The 21,476-nt window shown below is 36.2% G+C and overlaps 1 protein-coding gene across 1 annotated transcript; it reads right to left on the reverse strand.

Annotated features, from left to right (window-relative positions):
• Positions 1-5,617: 5,617 nt before the first annotated feature.
• Positions 5,618-19,403, reverse strand: LOC104214666 (uncharacterized). The gene is made up of 12 exons (XM_070162447.1): positions 19,097-19,403; positions 12,546-12,868; positions 11,316-11,457; positions 10,687-11,165; positions 10,344-10,565; positions 9,914-10,240; positions 9,436-9,789; positions 9,250-9,330; positions 9,065-9,169; positions 7,377-7,748; positions 6,561-6,692; positions 5,618-6,225 (listed from the first exon to the last, which is right to left on the reverse strand). Exons 2-12 carry the CDS (start codon positions 12,864-12,866, stop codon positions 6,076-6,078), a joined length of 2,685 nt encoding a protein of 894 aa, XP_070018548.1. The 5' UTR covers positions 12,867-12,868; positions 19,097-19,403; the 3' UTR covers positions 5,618-6,075.
• Between the last annotated feature and the right edge of the window lie 2,073 nt (positions 19,404-21,476).

Raw genomic sequence — 21,476 nt, forward strand, 5'->3', positions numbered from 1 at the left:
TAGGAGTCGTGTCATGTTTGCTATTTGCTTCTTGTCGAGTACGACGTATAGGCATGGTGACGAGTATCTATACGTTGGTGTCAAGCATGACCGTGGGCCTTATATTGTGGTTTTCATGATTTCGTTGTATTATTCATGCCTTGGTGAAGATTCCTAATTGTTATATAAAGCTTGTGGAAAGAATTGTGACCTATGAACATTGAGGAGCGTTGGCTCAAGTTGTATAGCGAAATTGTGAAAATATAAGTGACAATTGAACTTTTAGAGCATTGGTTCGAGTTGTGAAGTGAATTGTGAAGTAAAATTGAGAAAGTATTATTAAATTTCTCCCTTGCTGGGATATTATTGTTTTGTTAATTATCTACCTTGCCGGGATGTTGAGATTATTGATGTTGTTCCCTTGCCGGAATTTAATTGTTTAATTGTGTTCCCTTGTCGGGATTTCTATTATTATTTGTTTATTCTCTTGCCCCTTTGTTTGTGATTGTTGTTTGGGTGAGGAAGAGTGTTAAAGCACGAAGGGTGATGTCGTGCATTTTTTGTTATTGTGAGGAAAGAGTGTAAAAGCACGAAGAGTGATTCCGTGCCGCACGACGTACCATTCTGTGCTGATTCTATTGATTATATGTTGAGAAAAGAGAGTAAAAGCACGAAGGGTGATGTCGTGCACATTTTGATTATATGATTGTTTTGGTTAGGACGAGAGTAAAAGCACGAAGGGTGATGTCGTGCACATTTTTATTATATAACTGCTTTGGTGAGGCTGAGAGTAAAAGCACGAAGGGTGATGCCATGCAATTGTTGATTTTTGTGTCCCTGTTGATATTCTAGTTATGTTGTTTTCTTTCCTTACTTGATGCCTTTCTATTCGGAATTATTATCTCCCCCACAGCATGTTTTCCCCTCCCACATTGACTGGCTATTTCTGTATTTCTTTTCTGCTGTATATATATATATATGAACTACACAGGTTTATTTGGTGGTCTGGTCCTAGCCTCGTCACTACTTCGCCGAGGTTAGGCTAGACACTTACCAGCACAAAAGTGTGCAGAGTATAGTATCAGCACAACCGACCCCATGTGCTGGTAAGTGCCTAGCCTAACCTCGGCGAAGTAGTGACGAGGCTAGGACAAGACTACCAAATAAACCTGTGCAGTTCAAATATATACAGTAGGAAAGAAATATAGAAAAAAACAAGTAAAGTTGGGAGGGGGAAACATGCTTCGGGGAATAACAGGTGAAACAGAATATCAAGAGAATTATTAAGGAATCAAAACCACCCACTAACAAGAAAAAGGGAACAAAGGCCGATTTCACTTTCTTTTCATATCTCGTGGCAGGCGTGCCACCCGCTCCCATTTCACTTGTCTTGTGGTAGGCGTACCATCCGCTCCCATTTTATTATATCTTTGTTGCGGCGTGCAACCCGGCCCACATATAATATTGTTGCGGCGTGCAACTCGGTGCATATATAATGTTGTTGCGGCATGCAACCCGATCCACATATAATATTCTTGCGACGTGCAACCCGATCCATATATAATATTGTTATGGCATGCAACCCGATCCACATATAATATTGTTATGTCATGCAACCCGATCCATATATAATATTTACAATTCTAACGAGAGTCCCGACAACGGATCAATAAGGTCTACACTGTCCCGGCAAGGGATTCGACAGCATAAGCAATCATGTCCCGGCAAGGGAGAAACGGTTATAACCAAACTTGATACCACACCTAACTACCTCTGCTATAACCAAACTCGTTACAACATCTAACCACCTCAGCTATAACCAAACTCATTCTGACACCTAACTACCTCAACTATACCCATAATCCCTACCCAACACAAAGAATCATCAACCTAGCATCCGTAATATCAATTAAGAACACAATGCAAGGGAACCACAATTCAAAAATAGCCCGGCAAGGGGGCAACAAAATGATCTCTTCTCTTTCTCACTCTTACTTTACAATTCCCTTCACAACTCGAGCCAATGCTCTAGAGTTTTAATTATCACTTATACTTTCACAACTCGAGCCAATGCTCTAGAGTTTCAATTATCACTTATACTTTCACAACTCGAGCCAATGCTCTAAAAGTTTAGTTGTCACTTATACTTTCATAATTCCGCTATACAACTTGAGCCAACGCTTCTCAATGTTCATAGGTCACAATTCTTCCACAAACTTTATACAACAATTAGAAATCTTCACCAAGGCATGAATAATACAACGAAATCATGAAAATCACAATATAAGACTCACGGTCATGCTTGACACCAACGTATAGATACTCGTCACCATGTCTATATGTCGTACTCAACAAGAAGCAAACAGCAAATAGGACACAACTCCTAATCCCTCAAGCTAAGGTTAGACCAAACACTTACCATGATGCCTCGAACACAACTCAAGTTTCAATTATAGCTTTACCCCTTGATTCCACCGCCAATTCGTTCGTATCTAGCCACAAGTTACTTAATTACATCAATAAACGCTAAATGAATCAATTTGAATGCATGAAAATGAGTTTTCCAAAGTTTTACCCAAAAAAAGTCAAAATCGCCCCAGGCCCATGTGGTCAAAACCCGAGGTTCGAATCAAAACCCGATCACCCATTCCCCCACGAACTCAAATATATAATTTGTTTTGAAATCGGACCTCAAGTCGAGGTCCAAATCCCCAATTTTTGAAAAACCTAGGTTCTACCCAAAACACCCAATTTCCCCCATGAAAATCATTGATTTGAAGTTGAAATCATGTTAAAAGATTTTAATGATTGAAGAAAACTAGTTAAAACGACTTACAATTGATTTGGAGAAGAAAAGTTGTTTGAAAAATCGCCTCTTATGTTTTTGGGGTTTTGAAAAATGAAAAATGACTGAAAATCCCGTCTATTTATACCCCTCTCAGACCCCGTGTGCGGACTGCACAAAATGGACTGCGGCCGCACAGGCCTTCCTGAGGGTACTGCGGTCCGGTGCCCTGTGCGGACCGCACAAAGCCGACTGCGGCCGCACAGCAGCGCCCTGTGAGGACCGCACAAAGTCGACTGCGACCGCACAGCCTCCACCGCGCACCGCACAAGGTCGATCGCGGACCGCACTGGTGGGTTCAGAGACCTGCAACTTCTTGTTTTAAGCCTAAAACATCCCGAAACCTATCCGAAATTCACCCGAGCCCTCGGAACTCCAAACCAAGTGTGCATACTAACTTAAAAATATCATATGGACCTGCTCGTGCGATCACATCATCAAAATAACATATAAAATCATGAATTAAACCTCAAAACTTAACATTTTCATCAAGAACTCTCAAAGTCCATAACCCCTCAACCGGAAGTCCAATTCACGTCAAATAAACTCCGTTTTTTACCAAATTTCACAAAAACGTCTTAAATCATATATAAGACCTGTATCGGATGCAGAAACCAAAATACGGGCCCGATACCATCATGTTCTAAGCAAATTTCATTTCAATTTTCCTTAAACAGTTTCAGAGAACAATTTCTTTTAAAAAAATTCATTTCTCAGGCTTGGGACCTCGGAATTCAATTCCGGGCATATGCCCAAGTCCCATATTTTCCTACGGACCCTCCGGGACCGTCAAATCACGGGTCCGGATTCGTTTACCCAAAACGTTGACCGAAGTCAAATTAACTCATTTTATAACCAAATTTTATCATTTTTTACAGAATTTCATATTTAAGCTTTCCGGCTACGCGCCGGACTGCGCACACAAATCGATGTGACTCTAAATGAGGTTTTCAAGGCGTCAAAATACAGAATTTAATTTAAAGCAAGTAATGATCTTTTGGGTCATCACAGATTTGCAGCAATTTGCATGGCTGCTTTGGTGTCGCTATAAACATTAACAGGCTGTTTAGTGTCAATTCCTAGTTATATTAAAATGGTATATCTCTAGTTTGTCTGCGGAAATCTTTTTTTAAAGAAAAATAATTAGAATATTTCAGCGTTAGAGAACCTCTAGCTTATCTCAGGAGCAAATTATGTAGTAAAGATTAAAGAATACAAATAATTCATATAACCCATCTTAATTCATACAAAATTGATGCAAATTTAATGTATCTATAACAACTGACAAATTAAAATATAAATTTCTTCCAACTAATTATATAGTATATAATTTATTTATAACTTTCATAATACAACTACAATAACTAACAACTTAAATATAATTTTCATACAATTTTCATATAACTATAATACAACTTTAATACCATTTTGATACATTTTCAAACGTGTGTCAGTTATAATTTGTGTATCATACTTCGTACGATATTATACAATTTTCATGTAATTCGCATACAAATTGCATACAATATGTCTTTTATGTATTTTTTTATGTGGTTTTAGTTCGTATGCTCATAACTTAAATGCCATTTTCATACAACTATAATACAAACTTAATGCAATTTTTAAAATAGAATCTTCAAATGTATTTTGTATGGATTTCGTATGTCGTGTTTTTCTTCCTCTTCGTGTTTCAATATCAAAATTCAGCTACAATTAACTTAATTTTCACCAAATACCTTCAAAATTGAGATATAAACTCTAAAAGATATTCCCCGTCATTTGTAATAACTCCCAATCTAAACAAATAATATCTTGAGAAGACGCGAATATCAATTCAAAACTTCGAAACTTATTAATGGTTGTCAATTGTAGAGAATCAAACACTCAAAAAAATTATTAATATGGAATTTCAGTTCGAACAAATATTGTGCTACAGTAAAGGAAATTGCTAAGTTAATACTATATAGCCAAACAATTAAGGAGTCGTTTGGTATGAGGTATAAGTGGTGGTATAAAAATTTGATACCACCTTAATACTTTGTTTGGTTAGCAAACCTGGTTAAGTTATCCTGGAAATAAATTAGTACCGGGATAACTTATACCTTGTAGGGGGTGGGGTAATTAGTGCCGGGATAACTTATACCTTCTTAGAAATTATGCAATTGTCATTTTCAATACAACATACCAAACAGTGGATAAAAAACAATACCAGGATAACTAATCCCATCATAATTTGTCCCAGCATAAACCGTATTGTAACCAAACGACCGCTAAAGGGCTATGGGTCTTAAATCCTTCCCTGAAGACGAGTTTTCAATTTTAGGGATGAGAATAAGCACAGTATCATTCAGCGAGGCAGAGAAGTCACAATTTTCAAGCAAAATTTGCCATTGGCGAACTACATTTGCGCATATAATATGCCAACATCGCTGAAACAATGTTGGATTAAAGCCATCTGTTCTCAAACTTGTATCTGCTAATTTTCTTAATAGAAAACAAAATATTAGCCACAAGTTTAATAAGGCTATAATCAGAGATCTTTATTTTTACACACAAGACATGTAAAATAAAACATAACATAACTTTTGTAGGGTAAAAAGGTAAAAATTGTCTAATTATTACTCAAGCACAGAAAAATTTAAAGTTAGCTGCCAGTGGCTAACTATTCAAAGACAGATAACAGAAATATTTTCAAAAAATATTTCGCACATTGAAGAGATAATGGGCTTATAACCATTTAAAACTCGATAGTCATAACAACAAAAATATAACCAAATCTAAGCTTTACCACAATGAAACAAAACTGATGCATACCATCTGCTTCACTTGAACCAATTATACACTTTAAATACTTCAAATTCAAGCATAGCTAACATAATACACTCGATAATCAAATTTGTATCAGGAAAAAAATAATTAAATACGTAACTGTAACCATACTCGTAGGCAATTTCACCCTGTTATTTGTGCTACAGATTTACTACACAACAAAATTCTATTTTTGCTGCATGGGCAGAGAGAGCAAAGCCTTCCATCTTCATAATTCTCCAGTCTTCACTACACTGTATGCAACCGCAGCTAATTCTTCTATCAAAACTGCAGAAAAGAGGCTCCCCTAACTACAGAGCCAAAACAAGGACATGGCGAGAAAATTCATTGGTTATCGACCATGGGATCTCGTAGCTGCTAGAAAACAACGAAAGGAATCCTTCTATAAAATGTCAAAGCTCGCGAATCAGTTAGGTTCCAATCTACACGGTTTTCTTTTTCGTGGCTTTATTGCCCTTACTTTTACCACCCTTCTTTTTCTGCATACCACCACGTTTGTGGTCCGATTTTCCATGGGGATCTACTTCCTCGAATTTGATAGGCTTTATGATAATACCATTCCTCTTTACCACCTGCGAGAATTATAACACAAGCAAAGAAAACATCTAAACCACCTCCAGATCACAGCTACAAAAACAACCCCTCACCAAAATAGATAAGTAACAAAGAAAAATCTTATGACCAAAAAAGGGAAAGGGCTAAGAAAAGGAATATATTTCATCCAACTGGATTTTAACATTTCAGATAACAGGCATTGCCCCTTTGTCACTCTCTTTTTTCCTTTTTTTTTTTTTGGGGGGGGGGGTGGGGGAGGGGGTTTCAGATATAGGATTGTATACTTCTGGAAACAACTAGGATATGGAAAGATAGGCAAAACAAAAGTTAGATAGTATGATTGAGGACGGACCTCTAGGCGAGTAAGAGCTCCAACTGTTGTTACGGGGTTGAATTCAGGTCCAATGGGCATCCGAATGCTCTGCTCAAAAACTTCTTGGGAAGTAAAGGGATAAGGCAGCGTCGGCGTGTGTAACTTCTCAGCCTGCACAGAAAAATAGAAATTAGAAATTGAGTCAATCGCCGTAAAAGTTGTACACTTTGAGCAAAGACAAGCAACACTGAAGAAATAGCCCTCTGTACATGTAACGAACAGAGAAGTTGTCTAAGCATTCTGTTGAACACGCTTGAGACAGGCGTAGGGAACATGAAGAAGAATTTGTTGTGGCTAAATAATGTAAATAACCTAACTGCATGTTTCAATGAGTGTCTGAAAATCTCCAGCACAGACAGCATGATCTACATAAATTTAAGAATAGTGTTTCCAAAAAGACAGCAGGTCCATAACCTTTCCTGTAAATGAACGACGGTGAAGTTGAAACTCTCTACTGCTTTCTGCCATTGTCTGTTCTTTTTTTTTCCTTTTTTATTATTTTACTTTTGTTTGATTAGCAATCCAACTTCTCTTTAACTGCTAACCTTGACTGTAACAGAAAGTGATTTTAATTTTCACTAATTTTTTTTATAACCAAAATGATTTTATTTTCAAAAAATTTAATGCCAAGGAAAAAGGCAAACACAATAAATTTTTTCCACGCATGCACATAAGTCTGCAATCACAATAAGTAAAGCTTAGGTTTAGCCTCAACATCTAAAATCCAAACAGACATCAATCACGAGAATGTTTATTCTTAAATCAGGTTAAGGATGAAATACGTCTATGACCAACCTTCTTATCCCTCTTTTCGGAGATAATAACATGATTCAAATTTGCATCTTTTCTCTTCTTGAGAGCTTCTTCCCTTTTCTTTTTGGCAATATCATGGTCTGCAAGCATCCAAGAAGGTGGACCTCTCTTCTTTTGTATATTGGTCCATTGGCCCCAACCAGGCAGTAAAAGGGGTTTTTCAGGCTCGGGAACTTCCTCATTCAAGGCATCTTGTTTTTCTCTCTCAAAGTCGTCTTCAACATCATCACCAGCAAAAGCACGCCGAATAAGTTCTTCCTGAGATGGGATTTCATATGTGGACTTAGTCCCAACAGATAAAATCCCATCAACCATTTCTCCTCCACTATCTGTATCATTATCCTCATCAATTTCCTGCAAGCAGAATTAAGAGTCAATAATAACAAATGAATTCTTTGTGTTTTGCACCCCTTATGTGTGCTCTTTTTTTATTTACACTCTAGCCTTTCTTTTTTAATTTGCACCATAATCTCCCTATTTCCTTGTAAAATAATTAAAACACTCTTTTCTTGATTATCCATGAGGGCAAGATAGGGAAAAAACAATATTACATATTGGGCAGGAAACCACATCTGCCAGAGACAGCATATGCAGTAAACTATCTGAAGAAATCTAGAGGTCCCAAGATAAAATTCTTGAGCACCTTTACCATAAACAATTCTTAAGGAATTTCTTGGCATAACAAGACAAATCAGGTACCCACCAGCCACCATGCTAATGTAACTCAACTTTGAAGAGGAAACAACATTCCGTTAATGTTCTCTGTCTTGTTTCTTTTCATTGATTATTATTCACATTCTGTTGAATTGGTGCTTGCTAATGTCCACATTCTTTTGCTCAGCTGTTAAACCTTTTGTGCTTTAGCAAGTGCAATTGCAAAGGGGCCTAGTCGATTTGCAGAAGTTCAGAAAATATATTTACATTTCTCCTATTTTTCAAAGTGGACATTGAAGTACAAAATAAAGCAATTGTAAAGGGGCTTGCTCCAATTTTCTCCCTATTTCTGCAGATGTTACAATCTGCTAATTTGACACTGATGACATTGAAGCAGAAAATAAGGCAGATTTTGTTATCATATCGCAAAGATAGAAAATACAAAGCGAAAGAGTAAGATTTATCAATTAAGAAACGCAGTCCGGAGAAGTTACATAGAAGAAATGGAAAAGTAAGAAAGGGTAAAATAAAGCATAGAAGATATACAATCTTGAACTTCTCTAGCTGCTGGAACTTGGAAATACTGTAACCATTTCGTATTTAAGCTTACAGCCATTTTCATGATAGTGGAGGAAAAAAACCTTCTTCATTTCTATTCTCTCAGATAGTGCGAAGTGCATTTTCTCTTGTCACTCTCCACTGCATACATAACTGTGGTGAAAATAAAAGATATTTTTTTGGATTAATACGTGATAATTTTATTTTATTTACCACCATATTTTTTCTTTTTCTTATTTGTATCTTCCCTATTGCGCGCTCAGGAATAATCGAGAAAGAAAGTGTCTTTATTGTTTACCAAGGAAATAAAGAGATAGGGAGCAAGTCACCAAACATATTAGGATGATGATAATGTGTAAATCACAAAAAAGAGCACACATTAGGGGTGCAAAATCCAAAGCTTTCGCAACAACAGGTCAGAGAAAGTGCATTGTGGATTCAGCATATAGAGAGATTACCTCCCCTTCAGGTTCACTCGCAACAGGGTCTGTTATCTGTAAAGCCATCGCACTTTTTGCATTTGCAGATTTTGTCTGCTTCCCTTTAACTGAAGAATCATTCATCTGTTCACCAAATAAACCAGTAAGACTAAATTTGCTAAAAGGAGTAAGAAAATTGATTTTTGCGAAAACAAAAGCTGAACCTTTTTCCACGAGTCGTCAGCAAAAATGGAAACTTCGTATGAAGTCTTTGTGCATGGTTCTCTCGCAATGTCCTCAAAACTCTGAAACCCAGAACAAATTCAAACTTTAAACACCTCAAACAACGCAGAAAAGAGAGCAATATGAGATGGTACTGCAGGATTTGATGAAGTTCATGAAGCAATTACCTTAAACAGAGAATCATGACCAATCTCAGACTCTTCACGAAGTGAACTGGGATCAAAATGAACTTCCCTCTCAGGAAAATTATTTTCTTCACGAGCAGTAATGCCAGTTTCTCTGGCATCTCTCTCACCTTCACTATCACTGTCACCATAGTAATTGTCTGATGTCGCTTTCTTTTTGGGTACAAGTTCCTGCTTTTTTTGAGCTCCAAAAACTCTCCTACCACTCAAAATATTTGTTCCTTGAGTTTTTGGCTCGTTCTTCTCTTCGAATTCCTTCAATGATGACTCATACTCTTTTAGAGCAAGCTTTGCTTCTTCATCAGCGGCTGCTTTCCTTCTTTTCAATCCACGGACCTGTGAAATGACAGTGTTTCAAGATGGTACATAAACAATCTGAGATGCATAACCATAAATGAAATTCCAAACGTCAAAAAATTAAGAGCAAGTAGTGGTGCAAAGGAAAGATTAATGAAATTACCATGAAAGGTAAAGAAAGCACTCCTGACGCTGGCAATTCTTCATCCCCATCTAAGACTTCAACAGTCCTGTCCTTTGCTTTCTTCAACAGTTTCACTGCAGCGTCCTGATCTGATCCATCAGAAGTCTCATCAAGGTCATCATCATCACTGCTTTCTTCACTACTACTACTCTCTTTCATGTTATTTGCTTTTCTTGTCAAAAGGGCATGTTGATTCAGTTGTTCAGTAATAGCAGCTCGAGTTCCATCGTCTTGCACATCCAAGCCACGTTGTAAGATGCGCTTTGCCCACTTGGAGCTGTTCTTGTGCTTCAGCGTCATGCGTTCCTACATAAAATTTAGTCTCCAAAGAGACAAACTCAATCAGTAAATAACCTGAAAAGCAGAAAAGACTCCTAGGTAAGTTCACGCAAGTAATGAAAGAAATTACCTCTGCCCTTTTGAATTCTTGTTTCATTGCCTGCTCTTTGGCTGCTTCTGGATCAGTTTCAACTGCAGTACCTGCTTGTTTCAATCTATCTTTCTTCAGCAAACGATGATACACTTTCGATTTTATCTTCTTGACTCGTTTTGCCTTCATTTCATGACGGAAAAGAAGACTACGCATCTTAGCAAGCTGGTCTTGGCGGTCCCTTACATCTTCTACAGATATCTGCCAAAGTGGTACACTTTAATATAATTAAAAAATTTACAGACACCGTTTTGCTTTAAGAAAACTAAATGAAGAACCATTAGTATGAAATAAGGAGTGTAAAATTTTATGACCTCCATACCTTATTCAGTTCAAGAAGCCTTGCACCATCTTTTCTATGAGCTTCAACAATCTCATTGTCATTAACAAGAGAAGCAATTTCTTTCTCAAAATCAGTTCGTGGTTGAAATTCAGCAGCTATAGCTCCTACAGTAGAAAATCCCACGTCCTTATCTTCGTCAAAATAGATAGTTGTTGCTTCCCTGTTTCTTTTGACATGAGGTTCCCATTTCGTAACATCTTTCTTGCTAAAATCATAAGCTACCTTTCTTTCCAATCTCTGTTGATCTGGTTTCGGCAGAGGTGCATGCATGGGTATGGACTTCTTCTCCATCCGACTCATGCTCTTTCTAACTTTGCTATAGCCAGACTTCCCCTGGAGAGGGCCGAGAAGATCCTGGACGCTAATGCGGCCATCTCCATCCAGAATATCACGACTGGGATTATATTCAGACTCTGGATATGCCTCGGATATTATTACATCATTTTTCTTCTTCTTTCCTATCATTCAGACATCTTTTGATCAGTCCTTCTCATTTTGGATCACACAATGTATTCAAAGAAATGCCATGTAATGACTTTGAAGAAACACATCATATTCTACTAGTAATTGCAAGCATTAACCACGAGAAATGTGGGAAGGAAGTTTACCATCAAAAGCATCAGTCGGAAGACCAGTGATTTCTTGCAATAACCGTGAATGCCTGCCATCATCCTCTTCCTCATCATCCTCTCCTCGCCGACCATCCTCGTCTTCATCACCATCTCCTTCATCTGATGATACATTTTCATCCTACATGGAAAAGTTCAATGCTTATAAATAAACCAAAACCCCCCACAAAAATTGATTTCTCTATTCCCATCTTGTGCAGCTAATGCAAATCAAAAAAAAAATTGATTGTTAAAGTATATTGATTTCAGTAATTAGAATGTGTTGTGGAAGTATTTACAACAGTAAACTGCATTAGGAGTCGTGTAATGAGCTCAAAAAGTCAACCATGGCCTCAATGCCATTTGCAACAGCCATGTTGCGCCAAAAAAATAAACAAGATATATATCTGTATTTAATGGTAATTACAGATTCCGATTTGCTCTCAAAAACTCTAGCATTCCTATCTTTCCAAACTATCTACCAAATCACTGAAGGGATTGTGTTCCAGGTTTTCCTCTTTGCCTTTTCTGAACCTCTTAGGCGCCAACTCTGTAATAACTCCTTTGTTGTCACTGGCATTTTCTAGGTGACCCCCAAAATACTCCAAAAGAAACTCCATATCTGTGAGGTAAATGAACAGTGAAGAAATAGGTGGTTGACATCTTCGGTTTGACTACGGCAAAGTGAACACCTGTTGCATAGGCCAATTCCCCTTTCTGAAGATAGTCGTGCATAATACATGTATGCACCCTTTGGCACCATTTAAAAAGGAAAAAAAAACAGCACCCCTTTTGTCCCAAACATTTTGGCACTTTTTGCTTCCAGCAATTCAATCTAAGTGAACTTGGAGCATCAGTAAAGTTATCTCCGTGTAACCTATAGGTCATGGGTTCGAGCCATGAAGCCACTAATGCTTGAGTTGGGCTAGGTTGTCTACATCACACCCGTCGGGGTGCGACCCTTCCCGGTCCGTGCATGAACGCGGGATGTCTAGTGCACTAAGGTGTCCTCTTTTTCACCATTCAATGAGGGATTGCAACATTATTAACTTTCATGTAGTTTCAAAATATTATTTTAGCATATTGTTAATAGATTCCTCCCTATGAAATTCATTCAAGTCCAACGATATTCTTCCATAATAAAACTCAGACATAAGAAAATCCAGCCAAAGATCAAAACTTTCCTACAAAAATAGACCTCAAAAGCACAAAATAAAAAGCTTTTAGTACCTCAAAGTCATCAGGAAGCTCATACTGGAAATTCTCAACAGGGTCAAATCGTTTATTTTTCTTGGATTCTTCTTCAGCAACCCCTTCTTCATATTCATAAAAATCATTAACAGCTTCATCATCAGAAGCAATGTCTTCATCGGAGTATTCATTGGACCTTTTAGGTAATTGAAGCTCCTTTAACATAGCATTAGGTAAACGCGGACCTTTTCTTCTACCATCTTTACGTTCATGTGAATTTTGTTTTCTCTTCTTAAAGTCTTTTCGACCTTTGTTTTGTCTGCTCCCTCCTCCTCTGTTTTTCCTCTTCAACTCCGCCATCACTGTTGAAAAAGAAGTGTAAGAAGAAAAGGGTCAGTAGGTTTGACACGCGCCGCCGTGGGAGACTGGTGGTGAAAGAAAGTCTCAATGGCTGAAACTAGCGCAAATCAACCGCCATGAGTGTATTAGGGATGTTGAAGAAAAACCTGGGTAGAGCTTTGAATAAATGGGCCGACTGGTTTGGACTAGATCTGTTTTGTACTCGAACAAATTGACTTCAGGCCCAACAATTATTGGACAAATATAGCCCAACATACATCGGAACGGTGATTTACAAAAGAGGAATTTTCAGAAACCTTAGTGGCTATCAACTTTCTATAGCTATCATATACATAATTACTTCGTATAGCTACTATTCAGTTATTATGGTAGTGTATTCGTTGTATTTGCGCTGCTGTATTCATGAATATAGCAGCAAAAAGCGCCTAAAAATTAGGGTAGTCAAGCTGTACGTGCATGTATTCACATGTATTCGCGCCATGTATTCATGAATACAGCAGCAAAAAGCGCCTAAAATCAGGACAGTCCAGTTGTACGCGCATGTATTCACATGTATTCTGCTGTATTCATGAATACAGCAGTATAAAGCGCCTAAAATCATGGCAATCCAGCTGTACGCGCATGTATTCATATGTATTCGCACCATGTATTCATGAATACAACAGCAAAAAGCGCCTACAATCAGGGCAGTCCAGCTGTACGCGCATGTATTCACATGTATTCGCGATGTTGTATTCATGAATACAACAGCAAAAAGCGCCTAAAATCAGGGCAGTCCAGCTGTATGCGCATGTATTCACATATATTCGCGCCATGTATTCATGAATAAAGTAACGACAATCACCTTAAAAATAGGTATGTCCAATTGTCTAAGAGAGAGGAAAAACATAAATAGCGTATTTAATACCTTATTTCATGCCTCAATGGTAGTATATACCATAAATACTTATTTTGCTATAAAATATAAAAGGTAGCTATAGAAAATAATATGCCCACCCCTAATCCGAAAAACCGAATTCCGAACCGAACCAAATTAATTTGGTATTTCGGTTTCGATTTTTTCGGTATAATTCGGTACAGAAATTACGGTATTTCGGTACGGTATTCGGTATTGAGTTTTTGATATTTTCGAAATACCGAAATATTTAAGTCCAAGCCCAACTCTATTTCTAATTTACAGCCCAATAAGCCTAAGCCCAACACCCTAAGCTCCTAATTCCCTAATCACTTAGGCTTAGAGATAACACAACAGACTTACGTTAGCTTCTTCTGCTTACCCCTTTCCCTTTTCTAACCCTAGAATAACAGAGGGCGACTACGACTTCACGACCTCGGAGAGCGGCAACGACAACTCCTCTCCTCGGCGACTACTTGTTTGTTCATTGTTGACCTTCATTCTACAATCTTCAAGTCTTCAACAGGTCCATAATTTCTTCATTCTTCAATCTTGTGGTTTTATGTTAGTGTTCAACCGATTCTTTTGTCCTTTTTCACCTCACGCTTTCACCGGCTGGTTGGGTGGTAAAGATACTTGTTTTATCACTTTTCCTTTTGTGAAAATATGTACTAATTCACTATATATTTATTCGGAAGCTCGTTCACTGCCTAAACGAAATCCTATTTTCCAGAACACATTCAATTGATTAAGTGAATTGAAAATCCCTTCTCTTTTGTACTCAAAAGACTTATTATTTTAACAGTTTGGTTACTTAATGGGTTAAAAGTTACTCTATAATGATGATATGGTAAAACTAATTAGGTTAAGTGTTCTGTTTTTTTGTTCTTCTCAATAGTACTTTCGACCAACTTTGTTACTTAGTAGTACTAAGTTTTGTTTTTTTAATTGGTTTTGTTCTATTTTTAGCAGGTTTGCCGCTGGAGGGGGCTGTAGATTGATATTCAGTAGTACTATATTTTGATTTTAGTTGGTCTTGATCTATTTTTAGCATGTTAGAAGGTCTGTAGATTGACTGATGAATATAGTGGTTTCAAGAATGGTGTGCATTGAAGTTCTTTTGTTGGAGGTTGGAGACAAGGATTAATCAATTGCATCCTTGAATTTAATGACTCTAAATTGACTGATGAATATAGTAGTTCGGTGGTTTCTGCATTGCTTCAGAAACTAAGAAGTGAGAAACATCCTTATTGTTTAACTGTCTGTTAAATTTCATGCTTATTTCAGTGGGAATTCTTCATTGTTATGTACAAATTAAGTGTTCTCTGCATCTAGTGGGACTGTGGGGGTATTAATTGTTATAACTTATAAATACATCATTAACAGGGACGGTGCAATACCGAAATCGTACCAAATCGTACCGAACCAAACAAGAAAATACCGAACTACTTTGGTACGGTATTTGGTATGCGTAATTGATATACCGAATACCGAAATACCGAACCGTAATTTATAAATACCGTACCGAAGTACCGAAGTACCGAATACCCACCCCTACCCCTAATAGCTATCATATACATAATTACTTCGTATAGCTACTATTCAGTTATTATGGTAGTGTATTCGTTGTATTTGAGTTGCTGTATTCATGAATATAGCAGCAAAAAGCGCCTAAAAATTAGGGTAGTCAAGTTGTACGTGCATGTATTCACATGTATTCGCGCCATGTATTCATGAATACAGCAGCAAAAAACGCCTAAAATCAGGACAGTCCAATTATACGCGCATGTATTCACATGTATTCTGTGTATTCATGAATACAGCAGTAAAAAGCGCCTAAAATCATGGCAGTCCAACTGTACGCGCATGTATTCATATGTATTCGCACCATGTATTCATGAATACAACAGCAAAAAGCGCCTACAATCAGGGCAGTCCAGATGTACGCGCATGTATTCACATGTATTCGCGATGTTGTATTCATGAATACAGCAGCAAAAAGCACCTAAAATCAGGGCAGTCCAGTTGTATGCGCATGTATTAACATGTATTCGCGCCATGTATTCATGAATAAAGTAACGACAATCACCTTAAAAATAGGTATGTCCAGCTGTCTAAGAGAGAGGAAAAACATAAATAGCGTATTTAATACCTTATTTCATGCCTCAACGGTAGTATATACCATCAATACTTATTTTGCTATAAAATATAAAAGGTAGCTATAGAAAATAATATTTTAAAATAATTTTGATTTATAATAAATAAGGTGTATACCTTTGCTATAAGAGGTAAAATTTCCTTTACAAAAATGATCTTGAAAGTGGGTGTCTTGAATTTTTTAGGGGTATTGCCATGTTTAACTCGCGCCAAAATTATTTACATTAAGTAGCCGAAAAAATATATTAAATTTGTATAATTTTTGTATATAACATACAAAATGTGTATATATACAAAAAAAAAAAAATTATTTTGAGAGCGACTATACAATGTCATTTTTTTCTATTTTTAACCATGATTGTCTTATGGGCAAACTTTCTACGTTTAAAATGTTTAATCTTGACGTTGAAGGTTTGCCCATGGAGCAAGCAGGGCGAAAAGTTTGCCTCTTGGGCAAAAATTTTAAATTTTGACTTACAAAAGGTTTGCCCATAAGGGTCATTTGGTCAAGCATTAGTTAAACAAGGATTAAGTTATCCAGGTATTAGTTATGCAGGAATTAAGATTCTTTTATACAGGTATGAAAAAGAACTCTAACTAAACATTGTATAAGTTGTGCAAGATTATCAAACATTGTATTAGTCGTCCAAAAAGTTTTACGGAGACCAAAACACCAACTAAATATTGTAATAAGTTATGCTTAATTTTATACATAATTATCCATGAATTAATGTATAAGAAAGGCAAGCCAAACAACCCCTTGATTCTTAAAGTATCATATTTCTCCAATTTTTCGCATCAGGAGTAGTTTTAGTTTTAAAAAGTCTTGTCTGTAAACTTCGAGTTAAGGAGAAAAAGGTTAGAAAGATATTAGAGCTTCTCTCTCTAAAACTCCAATACCACTTTCCGTTATACTTATTTCCTTCATCAACTAAAATCATATACAACAAACCTATCAAACAACAACCAGCAATGAATGACTCTACACAAAAATCTACTTACCAGGAAATAATAAATGAACCACCTGATATAGGTACGATGCAAATTGATGATACAACACCAATCACGCCTTCAACATTTTTCCTTCAAACACTACTCTCTAACAAAACCAACAACTCCTCATATACAACAGAGTATCAACTATACACTGGATCTATCGGATGAAAGTCTCAACAACAACCAAGATGAAGACATCTTTATACCAATCACTACTGAAGACAAATGTCGTTTATATACACCATGGAAATAATCAGTAATAGTTAAGATATTTGGTAGGAAGATAGCACAACAACTATTACAAAACAAGCTTCTTGCCTTATGGAATCCAACTGAAGATCCACCTCTAATAGATCTGGGCTACAACTTTTTCCTCATCAAATTCCAAAAAGAAGAAAACATGCTTAAGGCACTACATGGAGGTCCATGGTTTGTACTAAATCATTTTCTGTCAGTTCGAAAATGGGAGCCAAAATCCATAACATCATCTACACAACTCACATACTCAGCCATATGGGTTTCCCACCGAATTTTATGACAAGCAAATATTACAAAAGGTGGGATCTAAGTTGGGACAGTTATTAAAGGTTGATGTTTGCACTTCCTCTACCACTAGGGGAATGTATGCTCGTATATGTATCGAAGTGCCCTTAGAAAACCACTCAAAATACACATACTTATAGGACATCACAAGCAGATACTACTCTACTAGGGGCTTAATTTACTATGCACCAAATGTGGGCGCTTTGGTCGTGCAAACTTTAACCATTATTTATATCACAACAGCTGTCACGCCTCCTTTTTACCCACCCGCCGAGGACGGTATATACGGGAATTTTTTCAATTAAAGTGACACTAATCGAGATGGGATTATTTTGTTTATCAGAGTCGCCACTTGGAATAAATTATGGTGTCCCAAGTCACCGGTTTATTTTAAATCCCAAATCGAGGAAGTTTTATTTTTAAAGAGTCTGCGAACCAGAAATTCTAGATAAGGAATTCTGTTAACCCGGAAGAAGGTGTTAGGCATTCCCGGGTTCCGTGGTTCTAGCACGGTCGCTTAGTGATTATTACTTGGCTTAAATTGTTTAACTACTCATTTTTAGGACCTATGTGTATTTACCTTTTACCGCTTTTAATCACTTGATTTATTCGTATTTGAAGAATTGAGTTGCGCGTACGTATACTCTTTTCTTTTGGCGCGTCAAAATCATGTCACGCGAACGTGTCCACGATTAATAACGATTTTTGTTGATTTTATTAAAAAATTGGTTAAAGTTGCGCGAACGCATCCCTCGAGTCTTTTTTAGAGTTAAATTTGCAATTTATGTTACGCGAACGTATACATAATCGCGATACTAATCTAAATCGGGTCTAAAGCAAACTACGATTGTTCAAGGGTGTTTTCTATACTAAGTTAATATTAATGTGAGGGCCAAAGTTTATGGATTTTTGTTTGTGCATGGCACACATTTATTTTAAAAGAGTGTATTCAACTAAAGCCAACCACGGATGTTCATAATATTTCCTTTACACTCTGATAGATCAACGAAAACTCATGACAGGCAGCAAAGAAGATTGGAGAACTTTCTTGCATAACGGATTACACAAATAATTAATTACTCCTAGTTAAACTGGATTCCCAAAGTGTCAAAAGAAATTTTCAGCAACATATGTTAACATGCTAAAGTATATTTACAGTAGATGTATCATAATACCATGCCAATCTTAACTTAAATCCAAACAAATGAAGACAAGGTTAAATTATTCCCCAAAGTTATACTACTACTGATATTTTCAAACAATTTTACAAGAAAAGACTAGCAAAGTAACGGGAAAGGAACATGTATTGGAAAACTATCTTAAAATTAAACAGTTAAGTCCAAACACATGACAGGATATTATCTCAAACATTGAGCTTAGATTAATCAAATAAGGGAACCGTGAAAATCACGCTACTACCAGAAACAACATTTTTCAGTCATGGCATATTTAAATATATTGAACATGGATTCAAGCATTTGGAGCCAAAGTCAGATCTGGATTAAAACTAAATTAGTGTTGAACTATTCCAAAGGAATAGATAATGAGGAAATTACCAAGCCTAAACCCATTTCAAACCAAAACTTTTATCATACTTATAATCAGACCAAACAGTAAGATAAGGAAAAAGGACATGGACCTGGAATAGCTTTCCGGTATATTCAAATCTTCGAAAATTATAGCGCGATGAGAACTCGAACCAAAAATCGAACGTGACCGCCTCAATCAACCTCACCTCAGTCGAACTCGAATCCAATTCCAGCACCTATTAGTCAATTAACGGATGTGTTGGTGATGCCATTTTCTTGTAGCTTAAGGAGGTGGGGTGCAGGGGTGAAGGGAGATCGAGAAGGGTGGCTGTAGTGTAAGGTTGAAGAGGATGAGTGGTCGTTTTGGCCAAGGGCGGCTCTAGGGTGAGGCCCCCAAATAATTAAGGGCCCAAAAATAAGAAGGACTACTATATTATTATATAATATATACTCCATAATTTATATTTATATAATTATTAATAAAAAGTTTTAAATTTAATAACTTTTAATATTTGGTAGATGTAAAATTGAGTGAGTTAATTGGATAAATTTTTTTCACTAAATTAAATAATATATTTATCTTCTCATCAATTTTATTTTCTTCCTTTATGTATAAACTTTTTTCATGGTTCTCACGATTTTACTTTTTAATTTCAACTCAAATTCTCTAAATTAACTATTCTTTTATGTCACATTTCATTGATCCACACACTAGAAAGCAAGTTCTTTTGTGTTTCATCCTTTTTAACTAAGAAATCCCCGAGACAAATGTCGCAAGATTCAAAACACGACAGATAATGGGTTCACCCTTTACCATTTTCATTTAGGGGAAGATCAATTCAATACCATATGATGTGCGACTAACTCATACATCATGAGTTTCACTCTCGCCACTATATCAAAGTCATGTAGTTTTTTTGTATCTCAATATAATATGAATTTCGTAAAAGACGTTTCAGGGTCTTTTAATATATTTTGGTTTTAGACCACCAGTTCTGTTGAGCCGCCCCTCATTGACGATCAACAATTATTTATAGACTATAGCCCCACCATGAACGTACTGTTCAACCAACTTTATTCACATTTGGTAACTGAATGACACACTCACCGCCTTTAATGTTCTTGTCATTATTGCCTTATCTTAAATGAGACTCTATAAATTTGATTGAGAATATTAGGAGTGGACAAGTGGCTCTGATAGGAGACTACTACAGCCTTTATTTAGGTCCCCCAAAATTTTAATAATGAATTTTAAAATTTTATTTCAAATTAGACAATATTAATGTTTGTAGAAAAAAATAAAAAATTACAAAAAATTGTAAAAAAAGAAAAAAGAAAGGTGTCTACTCTTTAACAATAAAATATTTTAAAACTTTGAATTAAACTACGTAAATCTTCATATTAATAAATACATTTTTTACAACAATATCAAAGGTAACATATTGTAAATACATGTCTAACATCTCATTTATTTAAATTATTATTTTCTAATATAAATAATAATATTACTATGTCAAGTTAAAGACTTTATGTCATTTAAGAATATATACTATAAACAATAAGTATGAAAAAATAGCAAGATTAATTTTTTTGCATATATGTGTATACGTACTAATTAAAAAAGTATAAGGCCTCTTATTAAAATTTGGCTTTAGGCCACTAATTTTAAGGAGCCGCCCTTGGTTTTGGCTAGAAGGGTCACGGCTGGGAGCTTCAACACAAGGATTTTTAGATTGTTTCCTCTTTTAGTGTTGAAGATGGCTGCTGATTTTGTGCGTTAGTTTTTGAAGAAGATGATATTGAGATCCCGGGTCCCTTTGGGTGACGGTTCAGTTGATAAACGGCGGATCTGATTTTTTGGGTGTCCAGGGTGTTAGTGTTATTTCATATGCTAGGTAGGTTATTATTTGTGTTTAAGCGTATTGGGCTTAAGGAATGGGCTAGAAACTTGGGCTTTTATGACTAACTTTGCTTAAAATTAGCTTAATTAACTAAAAATCTATCTATATAGAAATGAGACTTTTTCCTTTCTATACCATATATGAAACCTTACTACCAAAAATATGCATAGTTTCATATTTACCCGTCATATTCACAGTTATTATACCATTCATTAAATACTAATTATTAGGAGCTGATTCCTTCCTAATTCCTTACCAATTTTTGCTTTTAACTGGTAAATATTTTGTGCACCATCGAATTGTCGTAGATGCCCTTCATCCCTGTTTTATTTTTCTTTATTGACTTTATGAAGCTGAACATTAAAGGAAAGGAAAAGATACTGAACAATTACTTTATATTGACTTTATGAAACTAAACATTACAATCAACATCTCAGTACAGTTAACTTTATTTATATCTTCATCATTTGTAAAAGTAATTTAGAAAATCTACGAAATCATTAGTAATTTGCCAGATCATTAATACAGAAAATTATCCAAATATCATATATATATACGACTTCTCTCTACATCTCTCTCTATCTCAATC

The sequence above is a fragment of the Nicotiana sylvestris genome, chromosome 11 (genome assembly GCF_000393655.2).
Source record: "Nicotiana sylvestris chromosome 11, ASM39365v2, whole genome shotgun sequence".
Lineage (NCBI taxonomy): Eukaryota > Viridiplantae > Streptophyta > Magnoliopsida > Solanales > Solanaceae > Nicotiana > Nicotiana sylvestris.

What these genes read in the sequence shown, in the direction of transcription:
- LOC104214666 (XM_070162447.1), bottom strand. Translation starts at nt 12,866, where the DNA reads ATGGCGGAGTTGAAGAGGAAAAACAGAGGAGGAGGGAGCAGACAAAAC. An exon ending in GGCTTCTTGAACTGAATAAG is followed by an intron (nt 10,566 to 10,686) that starts GTATGGAGGTCA and finishes CCACTTTGGCAG; the next exon opens with ATATCTGTAGAAGATGTAAG. An exon ending in CCGAAAAGAGGGATAAGAAG is followed by an intron (nt 6,693 to 7,376) that starts GTTGGTCATAGA and finishes TTTTCTGTGCAG; the next exon opens with GCTGAGAAGTTACACACGCC.